This window comes from Oryctolagus cuniculus, chromosome X, assembly GCF_964237555.1.
Source record: "Oryctolagus cuniculus chromosome X, mOryCun1.1, whole genome shotgun sequence".
NCBI lineage: Eukaryota > Metazoa > Chordata > Mammalia > Lagomorpha > Leporidae > Oryctolagus > Oryctolagus cuniculus.
Genome location: NC_091453.1, coordinates 5,448,779 through 5,461,332, shown reverse-complemented (window position 1 = coordinate 5,461,332; position 12,554 = coordinate 5,448,779). Strand labels below are relative to the sequence as shown.

At 44.2% G+C, this 12,554-nt stretch overlaps 1 protein-coding gene across 2 annotated transcripts in view; it reads left to right on the top strand.

The window, feature by feature from the left end:
* Positions 1-12,554, top strand: part of MAP3K15 (mitogen-activated protein kinase kinase kinase 15) — a 119,333-nt gene that overhangs the window by 50,738 nt on the left and 56,041 nt on the right. For both annotated transcript variants that reach the window (XM_051826988.2, XM_070066401.1), the window contains exons 5-6: positions 889-1,057; positions 3,007-3,113. In XM_051826988.2, the coding sequence (XP_051682948.1) occupies positions 889-1,057; positions 3,007-3,113 (276 nt within the window). The remainder of the gene's footprint in view (positions 1-888; positions 1,058-3,006; positions 3,114-12,554) is intronic.

Sequence of the window (12,554 nt, the reverse complement as noted above, 5' to 3'; positions counted from 1 at the left end):
CAGTTAAAGACTTGAGTTCTAATGAGTTGACAGTATTACTACTTGGCAGTGCGCCATTTCTATTAAAAATGTATTTGGAAACCATTCTAAGTTGGCTTTTATGCTCCAAATTAGATCATTTTTCAAGATTTTAAACCAATTACCAGATAGTAGCACTGGCTCTTTGAGAGGCTATGGTGACATTCCAGTGTGCATTTAAACTGCGTGAAGTGTTTTTAATACATCCTTGTTGTTTTCTCGATGCCCACATGAAGGAAGTTTTATGTTAGGAAAAATATCCTGGCAGTGGAATAGGACAAAGAGAGCAAAGGGGTGAAAGGTGAGGTGGTTGTAAGCTTTCCAGGCTTGGCCTCTCTGTCCCTTCCTGGATGGCTCCAAGGCACTGCTTTCCAGCTCTCCCCTCAACGGTGGAAAGCTTCGTGACTGCTCACTGGGGACACCTGATAGAGACATTCATTTTAAAGATGTTCTCATCTATGTTTCATGGCTTCTAGAGTTCTGTTTGTCTTTGTGATCATCTGCTCTTAGTAGAAAAAAATGAATATGCAATTACTGTACCTTTTTGCCCTCTATATGTTTGGAAATCCTGGAGTAAGTGGGATTAGGTTGGGTGGCAAGTCCTGTGAGTTCCCTGAATATAAGTGTGGTCAACTTTGAGAATATTTTCAAGGTGGTAATGAACTGAGTTTCATTTGTTTTCCAGTTAGTTTCTGCGAACTGTGGATAACAAGTTGAAGGTGCTTAGTGGTGCAAGAAGGCTTAGGTCTGGGTCTTGCCTATGTCGTGTGCTTGCCTACGTCATGTCCGTGAGGGCCGTGTTTGAGCATGTGAAGAAGAGTCCTAGATGTACGGAGATGTGACTGGAAGTTTTTGTGTTTCCCTCTCTAGTACATATTATAAAGAGGCCTTGTTAAATGACATCCGGAAAGCCAGAAAGAAGTATCAGGGTGAGGAGCTGGCGAAGGAGCTGACTCGTATCAAGCTCCGCATGGATAACGCCGAGGTGCTGACCTCAGACATCATCATGAATCTCCTCCTGTCCTACCGTGACATCCAGGTATGAAGCACGCCTCGCATGGGCTGAGCTCTTCCTTGGCACAGGGAACTCCTCGTAGGAAGCACTCTTACACCAGGTGTAGGGTGAGGTGGCTGTGTTATAGACAAATTGGCCAGCTTGTAGGTCATCTGCCTTATCTATTGCAATGGAAATCTTGGAGAAGATTTTTTCCTATCAGGGCTCGCATGACCCCTCTAAGAGATCTGATCTGCAGGCCTCTTTGGAATAAGGATCTGAAAATTTGGTTTATATGTGTTTTATGCTAGGCTTGTTCTAAGCTCTTTGCTGATCCTGACTCACTTACTCCTCTCAACAGTTCTAGGGGATATGTATACTTTGATTATCTCCTTTTTTACTAATGAGGAAACTGAGGCACACACTAGTTGAGTAACTTGCCCAAGTTCACTCATTAGTGACCAGGAGTATCAGAGGCACACCGACGACCCGAGCAATGCAGATGTTTATGACACACATAGCAGAAGCTACTGGAGAGTTCTTGGACAAGAGTCCTTGTGGGATGTGGTTCCAATAAGGAAATCCAGCATTTCCTCCCTGCAGTTTAATGCTGTTGCACCATTGCTAAGAATGCCTTTCCTCCCTTCCCTTTGGAGGAACACAGGATGATGTACCTTACTTGTAAAATTCTACAAAGTCATGTTGAAGGTTGTTGGCTATAGGTCTTTAAATCTGAATGATGGAGGCATCCATTTGTGACCTGGACCAAGAGCAGAGTCGGCCACTCAGGAACTCAGGCCACTAGTGACAAATGTATGTATCTAACTGACTTTAGTAGCAGATGTTGTTTGAGATGACAATGGTTAAGTCATGTCTCTGGAACAAGAGGACAGAAATGGCCTTTCTTGAAGTCTTTCTTCCCTTGAGCTGCTGGCTTCCCTCTGTCTTTGCCTTCTTGCATTCCTTCTTTTCATAACCTTCCATCGGTGGGACTCTTAGGTTCAAAGGTGAGCCAGGAGATTTCTGGAATATGCGGCTTCCCCTTGGCTGGGGCAGCAGCAGCGAGGGGCAGAGCCACAAGACAGTCACAGGCTTTGAGCAGGAAGCCCTCCTCTGTTGATGGTGGCTGCCTGGCAGCAAGTTGGCCAGTACGAATTATTCTAAGCTTGCTGAAATGATCATGGGAAGTGCTGTTAAGAGGCTACCCAGCTAAGACAAGCACAGTAGCAGTTATTCCCGGGGTAATTATGCAAAGTTTAGAGTGGTGGTTCTCAATCCAGGGACATTTGACAATGTCCCAGTTGGCAAACTGGTTGTCAAAATTGAGTGAGGGGGAAGGGTACTAACTGGCTTTCAGTGGATCAAGGCCAGGAATGCTGCTAACTCTCCTGCACTGCATGGGACAACTGCACAACAAAGAATTATTTGGCTCACAAATGTGTTGTGGTGCTGCAGGTTAGTCTGCTGCTTGGGACAGCTGTACCCCATCTCAGTGCCTGATTGAAGCCCCAGCTTCCTGCTAATGTGCCTGAAGGCAGGACATGGTCACTCAAGGACTTGAGTCCCTGCCACCTGTGGAGGAGACCCAGATGTAATTCCTGCCTTCTGGTTTCACTCGGGCTCTGCCCTGGATATTGGGGGCATTTACTGGGGGCCTTTGGGAGGCGTCTGCCTTTCAACTAAATAAATTTTTTAAAAATGTCAGAGTCAGGGTTGAGAAATCCTAGTTGAGGTTAATTTGATTGATTCTGGCAAAATAAGGGCTGGGATGTTTCTTGTGCCCTTTGATTCTTTCTCTGTCCTCGCTCTCGTCCATCTTGTTTTCTGCTCTTTGCTCTGTTCTTTTGAAGGCCACAAGTCACTTCACTAAGTGCCCTGTGTGAAGAAAGGCCTCTGTCTTTACATGCTGAGGCTGGCGTGCTCATAACTGCCCTGAAAACTTTGCGAAGAGCTGTGCTGCCTCTCCTTCTCACCTTGGAACCTCTTGCCAACAGGACTATGATGCAATGGTGAAGCTGGTAGAAACACTGGAGATGCTGCCTACATGTGATCTAGCTGATCAGCATAATATTAAATTCCACTATGCATTTGCACTGAATAGGTAAGAATGATCATGGATGTATAGGGTTTTGAAACATGCCGCCTGTTGAATTCTGGATCCTTCTGTTAAACAGTCAAGTATGCATCAGCTCTTGTGGTCAATGGTGAAGAAGAGCAAAACATGGTTTTTGTCCTCACTTGTCTATGGGATGTGTATTCTAGCTGTGAAATCAGATGCTTAAGTAAATCCAAATACGATAAATTGCTTAATGAAGATTTGTCCAAAGTGCTATGAAAGTATAGTAAAGAGAGGGAATAATTTCTTTCAGAGGGTTTTGCAGAAGCTTCTCTGGGATCTTGTCTGTTACGTTGTAAAAATTAGTGAAAAATTACCTCATGTGCAAGAGAGAGTGGAGAATGGTAAAAAAAAAAGCATTGCCTTTGGCCACACCGGGGTCTGAGTATAGAGTTGTGCACATGTAAGGTGCATTCAAGGAACGTCCAGTTCCGCTAGAACACGAAACGTGATGAAGCAGATGCAGGTGATGAGGCGAAGCGTGGCGGATGGGACCATGTATCAAAAGGACCCTGGTATATGGAATAAGGACTTGGTAGCATCTCGTAGATGGTGGGGCACTAGTGTTAAGCAACAGGATTAGCATTGTGTGATTGGGAATGAGGGTGTTGTCTTTATGTACTAGTATCATACGAATTTGCAGTTTGAAATTTCTGGGCTGGACGGAATGTCTGAAACTTGGAAAGTGCTGTCTGGAGACCACAGGTATCAGAGCTTAAGTGCTAGAGATATTATGGCTAAGATGCTAAAACAAAGAGACCCCAAATGCGATGATTTATATAAGATTAGAACTTGTCTTTCACATAACAGTCTAGAGGTGAGTGGACCAACCTAGTGGTACAGCACTACTCCAGGAGTTAGTTGTGCAGGGGCTTAGGAAGCAGCCGTTTTGTAGCTCTAGAGTGTTGTCTCCAGGAGTTAGTTGTGCAGGGGCTTAGGAAGCAGCCGTTTTGTAGCTCTAGAGTGTTGTCTTCATCTGCATAGCTGAAGCTATGTGGAAAAGAGAAAGAACAGAGGAAGACCAAGACAAGTGTTTTCTTTTAAAGCAAGTAGAATTTACACATGCTTCATTAAAAGATCTATTTATTTATTTATTTGAAAGATTGAGAGTGAAAGAGATCAAGGTCAAGACAGATCGATCTTGGATCTGCTGGTTCAACTCCCCTGATGGCTGCAATGGCCAGGGATGGGTCAGGCCGAAGCCAGGAGCTTCTTCTGGGTCTCCTGCGAGGGTTGCAGGGGCCCAAACACTTGGACCATCTTCGCTGCTTTTATAAAGCCTTTAGCAGGGAGCTGGATTCCGAGTAGAGCAGCCAGGACACGAACCGGTGCCCATATGGAATGTCAGCATTGGGGATGCTGGCTTCACCTGCTGCACCACAATGCCAACCACTACACATGCTTCCTCAACTCACATTCCGCTGGTGAGAACTCAGTTACCTGACAAGGGGATCTGGGACATGCAGTCCATACAGTCCGTAGCTGGGTAGCCATGTGCCCATTCAAGCTTGGCTACTATGGAAATGGAGGATAACTAGGAGTTTGCCACATTAAACCTTAGCAAATCCCAGTTGCCTCACTGTTTTAGTGCTGCTGTCTCCTTTTGTCCATTGATAACGTGTAGGAAGAGGAGCTACATGGGGTGAGATTCATGAGAACCAGGTCCGGAGACACTCCCTGTGGGGTCTGGCGACTGCCTGATGCAGGCATTTGTCATGTTGACTCATCCAGCAGGCCACTCTGGAAGCATATTCAAATGGCCCGAGAGCCAGAGAGTTCTGGCACCTGCTTGTCAAGCTTCTGTGGCCAGCGTCTTCCTCAGGGAATGAATAAAGCGAAGGTGGAGGGTGTGCTGAGTTAGAGGACTCCGAAGTCTCATTTCCCAGCTTCAGAGGCTCTGCTTTGCTTTAGCAGGTGTGTTAGGCCACAGAGGGTTGAGCAGCCACCAGCAGCATCTGCAGAAAAGCAGCAAAACAGGAGCCCGTGGCTTTGGGGTCTCATATTACAGACTCTCTTCTAAATTGAGGTCAGATTTGTAGTTGGTGAAATGAACCATTGGATAAAGAAATGTACATCTGCAAATAACACCTCCATCCAGAGAGAACCTTTCCGTCACCCCAGTAGTCCCCTTGTGTCCCTGTGCAGGCAGTCTTTACCCTTCCGTAGGCAACCACTGGTGCAACTTCTTCCTCTGCAGGTTAGTTTTGCGTCTGGCTTCTTTCCTTCAGCGTGGTGTTCATCATATTCATCTCGGCTGTTGTATGTGTCAGTAGATCGTTCATTCTCACTGCTCTAGATCATTCCATCGCGTGGGGATGCCACACTTTATTTATTTAACTGATGATGGACCTTTACATTACTTCTAGTTTGGAAATAGTAGGGACAGTGATGCTACAAGCATTTTCGTGCGTGTTTTTGTACACATATATGGGCACATTTCTTTAGGATATATGTCCTATGCATGTGGTAGACACTAGTAAATAATGAGATTTTGATTCCTTCTGGGAGGAGGCTTTAGGGTCTCTAGAAAAATCTGCTACTGTCTCCCCGGTGCCCTTGAAACTGACCATCCCCAGGTGGAGAGCATGTTCATGGGTGTAGGGCAGTCTTCGCTAAGCCTGAAAAAAAGTCTTGGAACTTTGATCCACTAGCATGGTGGGCTCTGTTTTTAGTAAATTTGACCTATACTTGATTGATGCTTGATTTGTGAAGATTGAGCACATCACCACTATAAGGTTCTTGGGAGAATGCCCACCAACACTGTAAGTGCTATAAAAAAATGGTTTGCTAAATCAGAGGGCTATGTTAGTCACACATCACCACGACTTTTTTTCTGGGTAGAGGTGGTTGTGGTCAGAGAAGGAAACAGTGGGTTACAGCCTTTCTCAAAGGAATGACAGAGTCACACAGGGTTGGTATGGAAATTTGGTATCGAAGAGCAGTGGGCATGGCAGGATGAGGTGATCCAGTTGGAAGCTGAAGGGCTGAGATTGTGCGTCTCTTACTAGCTCTTTGCCTCCAAATCTGAGTGTCTCCTGCAAGACAGTGGCTCTGCATCACAGGCCGGACAGGGTCCTCAGTGCCAAAAACCTCGTCTGCAACACATAGGATTGCAGTCTTTGCTTTGTTTGTGTCCACAATCTGATATAGTTTCTTATTTTTGCTTTAGGTTCATCTTAGCCAGCTGTCAGCATCATTACGGTTCAGGGGGACTTCAGAAAGTTTCATGAAAATGGAATTAAGATATCAGTTTATTTTGGTACAAAAATTTTGAAAGCCATGTTTAATTTTTTCATAATAACCATTTTCCATAAACTGTTAGAAGACCCTTTGTGTTCATGGATTTCAAAATTTTTTGCACCCAAATGAAGCTTTAATTCTGTTTTCCATGACCTTTTTTTTTTTTTAAAGGTTTGTTTTATTTATTTGAAAAGTAGATATAGGGACACAGGGAGGGAGGGAGGGAGATCTTCCATCTGGTAGTTCATTCCCCAAATGGCCACAGCAGCCAGGTCTGGGCCAGGCTGAAGCCAGGAGCTTCTTGCGGGTCTCCCATGTGAATGCAGGGGCCCAAGCACTTAGGCCATCCTCCACTGCTTTCCCAAGCACATCAGCAGGCGGCTGGATTGGAAGTGGAGCAGCTGGGGCTCGAGCCAGCACCCGGTGTATGGGATGCCGGCATCGCAAGAGGTGCTTAACTTGCTACATCACAGCACTGGCCCCTCCATGACCTTTTAAAAAGCGCCCTCATGGGATTTGTCATGATGTGTAACGTTGAGGAAGTTCATGGGGTTACCTTGTACCTATAAAGGGAAAATCAGTGATGGACAAACAATGACTTTTTCGTGCATTACAGTTGATGTTTCGCTGTTAGGAAGTGGAGCAAATTATGACCTAAATTTATTATTAAAGGTTGGCGATGATGAATGATATTTGACCTTCAATGGCAGGGCTCCCTGTTTGTACAAAAGTTTGGTTCAACCAGTGGGGCTTCTCCTGATGATCTTCCACTTCGCTGCATTTGGGAACCCATTCAAAGCTACTTGGTTTCCGCTGAGTAGTTGAAGTGCTTGCCTCTCGGTGGCTCTGGACTGCTTTATGAAAGATTTTTATTTGCTGCTGCTTTTACAGCAGGACTTTTTTCTACATACCCTGATGCAGTCAGGATATTTTCACCAGGCATCTAGCTAGTGAGGAGAAATCTGGTTCAGACGAAAACTGTCGGAATCGAAGGCCCAGGTGAGAACCTGAACGTGTCCTGTCACAAAATAAAAAGACAAGGCACTCATCTTCTGCTTCCTGTGTCTTTGGGTCAGGACCCATGCCCAGCAAAATTGACTTTATTGGATTCCTCAGCAGGTGAAGGGGAAACTGGACACGTGCCACATTTGTTGGAATGTCTGGTGTTGTCGTTCCATAAATAAGGGGAGCAATAGAGAGAAGATACTTGGACCTTAGGAATGTGTATGGGGATATTAGATGGGTGTGACCAAACCCAGCTCATGCCGGTGGGGATGGAAGCTGGTTCCAGGACCCAAAGCAGTCACTTGAGCCAGGTCAGTGCTCAAGTCGAGGGAGGGCCACATGTCCCCAGGAGGGTGCTGTGGGCTCCCCCGTCATCGTAGCCTGCAGCCTCCTTTTGGCTCTTCCGTTTGTGTCCACAGTTGAATTTTGCTGTCTTCATTACTATGCAAACCTAATATCCATTCCTTATTACCTGCTTGTCAGAATTAGAAAAATACTGACATCTTTCCGCTCTGATAGCATGCTGTCTCCAGGTACCTTTTTAAAAGTTTGTTGCACGAAGAAGGGTAAATATTTGTTGTGGTTTTCCCAGTAGTGAAGAGAAGCCAGATCCGCCCGCTCAGAAGGAATCCTACAGTGCAGACGCTTCAGTTTAGAGGTGGTGAAGAAAGGAAGGCGAGAGTGTAAAATACAGCAGCAGGTCAGCAAGAGGCTTGGACCTCAATGCCCACATTTTGCTACAGGGTGAGACATAAAGCTGAAGTTAATAATACCATGGAATAATCAAGTAAAGTCGACCTAGCAAGCTTTAGCTTACATTTTGTTTGCCTGAGGAACAACCAAAACAAGCCATGGGGCTTCACTTGAAATTGTTGGGCCATCCCTTTATCTGTCCTGATTTGCCATATGTGAAGAGGGTGTTGGATGGTTGCTGAATATTGAGGTTACTTTGATAATATGTGCTTTCCTTGTACCCAATAACCAACCCTCTGTCGCCCGTTCTAGCCCCTAGCAACCACCCTTCTACTTCCTGCCTCTGTGAGTTTGACTACTTTAGCTGTCCCATTTAAGTGGAATTATACAGCAGTTGTGTTTTTGTGACTGCCTTGTTTTGTCTTTAAAGTCCATCCATGTAGTATCATGATTTTCTTCCTTTTCAAGGCTGAATAATATTCCTGTGTGTGTGTATGCTGCACTTTATTTATTCATCCTTGGATGGACATGTTGCTTCCCGCTCTTGGCTATGGTGAATAGTGCTGCTGTGAACATGGGTGTGCAAGTATTACTTCAAGGTCCTACTTAGAAATCTTTTGAGTATATACCCAGAAGTATAATCAATAGGTCATATGGTAGTTCTAGTTTTAGTCTTTCAGGAATTTTCTGGGTTTGGCGCTGTGGCTCACTAGGCTAATCCTCTGCCTGTGGCACCAGCACACCGGGTTCTAGTACCGACTGGGGCGCCGGATTCTGTCTCAGTTGCTCTTCCAGTCCAGCTCTCTGCTGTGGCCCAGGAAGGCAGTGGAGGATGGCCCAAGTGCTTGGGCCCTGCACCCCATGGGAGACCAGGAGGAAGCACCTGGCTCCTGGATTTGGATCGGCGCAGCTTCGGCCGTGGTGGACATTTAGGGGTTGAACCAACGGAAGGAAGACCTTTCTCTCTGTCTCTCATGTCTAACTCTGTCAAATCAAATAAACAAAAAAAAATGTTCTGTATTTTCCATAGTGGCAGCACCGTTTTACATTTTTTTTTTAAAGATTGATTTATTCATTTCAAAGGTAGAGTTACCAAGAGGCAGAGGCAGAGAAAGATGACCCTAATGGCCGCAACGGCCAGAGCTGAGCCAATCTGGAGCCAGGAGCTGCTTCTGGGTCTCCCACGTGGATGCAGGGGCCCAAGGACTTGGGCCATCTTCTACTGCTTTCTGAGGCTGTAGCAGAGAGCTGGATCAGAAGTGGAGCAGCCAGGTCTTGAACCAGCACCCATAGGGGATACCAGCACTGCGGCTTTACTTGCTATGCCGCAGCACCGACCCCACCATTTTACATTCTTACCAGTAGTGTATGATGTCTTAAATCCTCACCTACACTTCCTTTCTTCCTTTATTTTATTTTTATTTTTGTTACAGCCAGCCTAGTGAGCATGAGTTCGCATCTCATTGTAGTTTCCATTTTCCTGATGATTAGTGATGTTGAACATCTTTTCATTTGCTTATTGGCTATTTGTGTATCATCCTTGGAGAAAGATTCATGTCAGTCCTCTGCCATTTTGAAAAAAAGGTTTGTTTATTTATTTGAAAGGCAGAGTTAGATTTTTCCATCCACTGATTCACGCCACAAATTACCACAATGGCCGGAGCTGTGCCGATCCAAAGCCAGGAGTCAAGAGCTTCCTCCAGGTCTTCCAGGTGGGTGCAGGTGCCCAAGCACTTGGGCCATCTTCTACTGCTTTCCCAGGCACGTTAGCAGGGAGCTGGATTGGAAGTGGAGCAGCCGGGACTCGAATTGATGTCTTATGGATAGTGGCGGCTTTACTTGCTATACCAGAGTGCTGGCCCCCTCTGCCCATTTTAAAATACCATTATTTGATTTTCTCTTTTTGTCATTGAGTTTAAAAAATTCTTTATATATTTTAGGTATTAGCCCCTGATAAGATTCATGATTTATAAATATTTTCTCCTATTCCATAGGTTGTCTTTTCACCATGATTATGTCCTTTGATGCACAGAAATGTCTGAGTTTGATGTAGTCCTATTTGTCTGGTTTTGCTTTGTTGCCTGTCCTTTCAAAGTCATATCTATGACATCATTGCCATGATGTGTATTTTTATACCAACTCCAGTTGCATTTTTTTTCTGAGAAATGAACCATATCCTTAGCTTCTGAGCAGTGGTTTTGCCAATAGTACCTGTTACCTTTTGGAAAAAATACTTACCAGAAGGTCTGACCACTTGTTTCTGTCCTCTTCGCTCCATACATTGTCTTCCTTTCCTGTCGCCTTCTGTCCTCAGTCCCCTCCTGCTTGTCCTCCTCCTCTTGCTCACTGGCTTATTTATGTGTGGATGGAAGGGCCGTGCAGAAAGGAGAGAGCTCATGAGGGGTAAATGAAGTTAATGGGTAATTAAACTATAATCACACGTGTGTATGTGTTACACACACTTGAACTTAGATAAGTGAACTTTCTTCAGACTCATTACACTGCAAGGCACTGCAGTTATTTTGATAGTGCTGTCATTATGCAGAATATTACTGTGTCAGTGGGGAATTTCCTTTGGAATTGCCTTAGGAGCCAGCTTATAAGGCTCATAGGAAATCTAATATTATTCCTGTGGGTTTTGAAGACAGATTGGAGTTTGAATTCCAGCACTTGAATTTAAGTGTTATGGTTTTAGTCAAGCCATTTAACCTCCCAAAGCATTAGCTTTCTCATTTATAAAATGGGATGCGAACATCTACCATGTAGTGAGTACAGATTGAGTATGCCTTCTCCAAAATGCTTGGGGCCAGAGTTTCAGAATCCAGAGTTTTTGGATTTTGGAATATTTGTATAGACTTCCAATTGAACATTCCTAATCTGAAATCTAAAATGTTCCAGAATCTAAAACCTATTGAGCACAGATGTGATGCTCTAAAAATTTGGGATTTGGAAACATTTCAGATTTCAGATTTTTGGATTAGGGATGCTCAATCTGTATTACTAGGCATACTCCTAACATGAACTGGTCTGTCGATTGAGACCATTGCTTTATAGGGAAGCATTATGAGATGTGGAAACAGCACATATTTTTGACATTTGATTCACTTATCGGATAAGCAATCCAATGTTGACATGATAATTAAACTTCACCCTGAGGTTTCCCATCTGTAAACAGGGATGGTGAGGATTAAATAGGGCAGCCATTTGCAGATGGGACTGCACAGCCCTGGATACTAGAAGGCAGTTCATAAAGGATGGGTCCCTTCGCCATTTAATCCCCGTTTACACTCCTTAATTAGAATCTGCAGGAATTGTGGTTGTTCAAAGTAGGCAAGAGAAACCACTTGTAATTTAATCCAGAAGTTACCCATAGCTCATAACTGACCATGAATTTTCCAGGAAGTGTTTAACTTTGCAATGGTTTGAGAAATGTTTCAAAACCACTCTGCTGTTTTATATAAAAAAAAAATGGACCAGAATGCTATGAAACAAATAAGGGTAGTGAGAATTAATGAGTGGTTTTAAGGATTAAATAAGAATATCATAAGTAAAAAAAAAATTGCATAATGCCTGGCATGTATAAAATGCTTAATAAGTATTAAGGGCCCTTCCTCCCACCTCCTCCAAAAAAAGAATCCCAGTTACTTTAATGATAATGAACCAGAAACTATGCTATGGCCAACTTTTCTGTCAGCTTAAGAAAACAGAATACTGAAGGAGTTGACAGTAATAAAACTTAAATATAATTATGAAAGGAGTTTTGAGGAGAATTGTTTCCCTACCTGACATCAAATTTACCATCAAAGGGGCCAGCCCCGTGGCATAGTGGGTAAAGCTTCTGCCTGTAGTGCTGGCATCCCATATGGGTGCTGTTTTCAGTCCCAGCTGCTCCACTTCTGATCCAGCTCCCTGCTAATGTGCCTGGGAAAGCAGCAGAGGATGGCCCAAGTGCTTGGGCCCCTGCAGCTGCGTAGGAGGCCTGGAAGAAGCTACTGGCTTCGGATTGGCCCGGATCTGGCTGTTGCAGCCATTTTGGGAGTGAACCAGTGTATGCAAGATCTTTGCCTTCCTCTCCCCATAACTCTGCCTTTCAAATAAAATACAATTTTTTAAAAAAATTTCCATCAGTGAGATTTAAGAATAGTTTGTTTTTATCATACATATTCCTTTTTTTGGAAAAAAATGCTTTGTGGTGGTTTAAGTTATTTCTCAACATAAAGTTGAGATCCAGTGTATCAGTTGAAGACAAAAGGGCCAAGAATTCACTTGTAACACCTTTTGTCACACAGAGTAAACTATTAGTTATTATCCATTCCTGTAGAGAGTCCTGATTAGTGTGGGTTGCTATCAAGGCCTCCACTTGGCACTCTGAATAAATAGCATGTAGACATTCCGTTACATGAATTCTGAAGTCCCATTTGCCATATTGAATGTAGAAGACCAAACTGGTAGTCCAGGAGACACAAAACCTGGAAGAGTTTTCTTCTC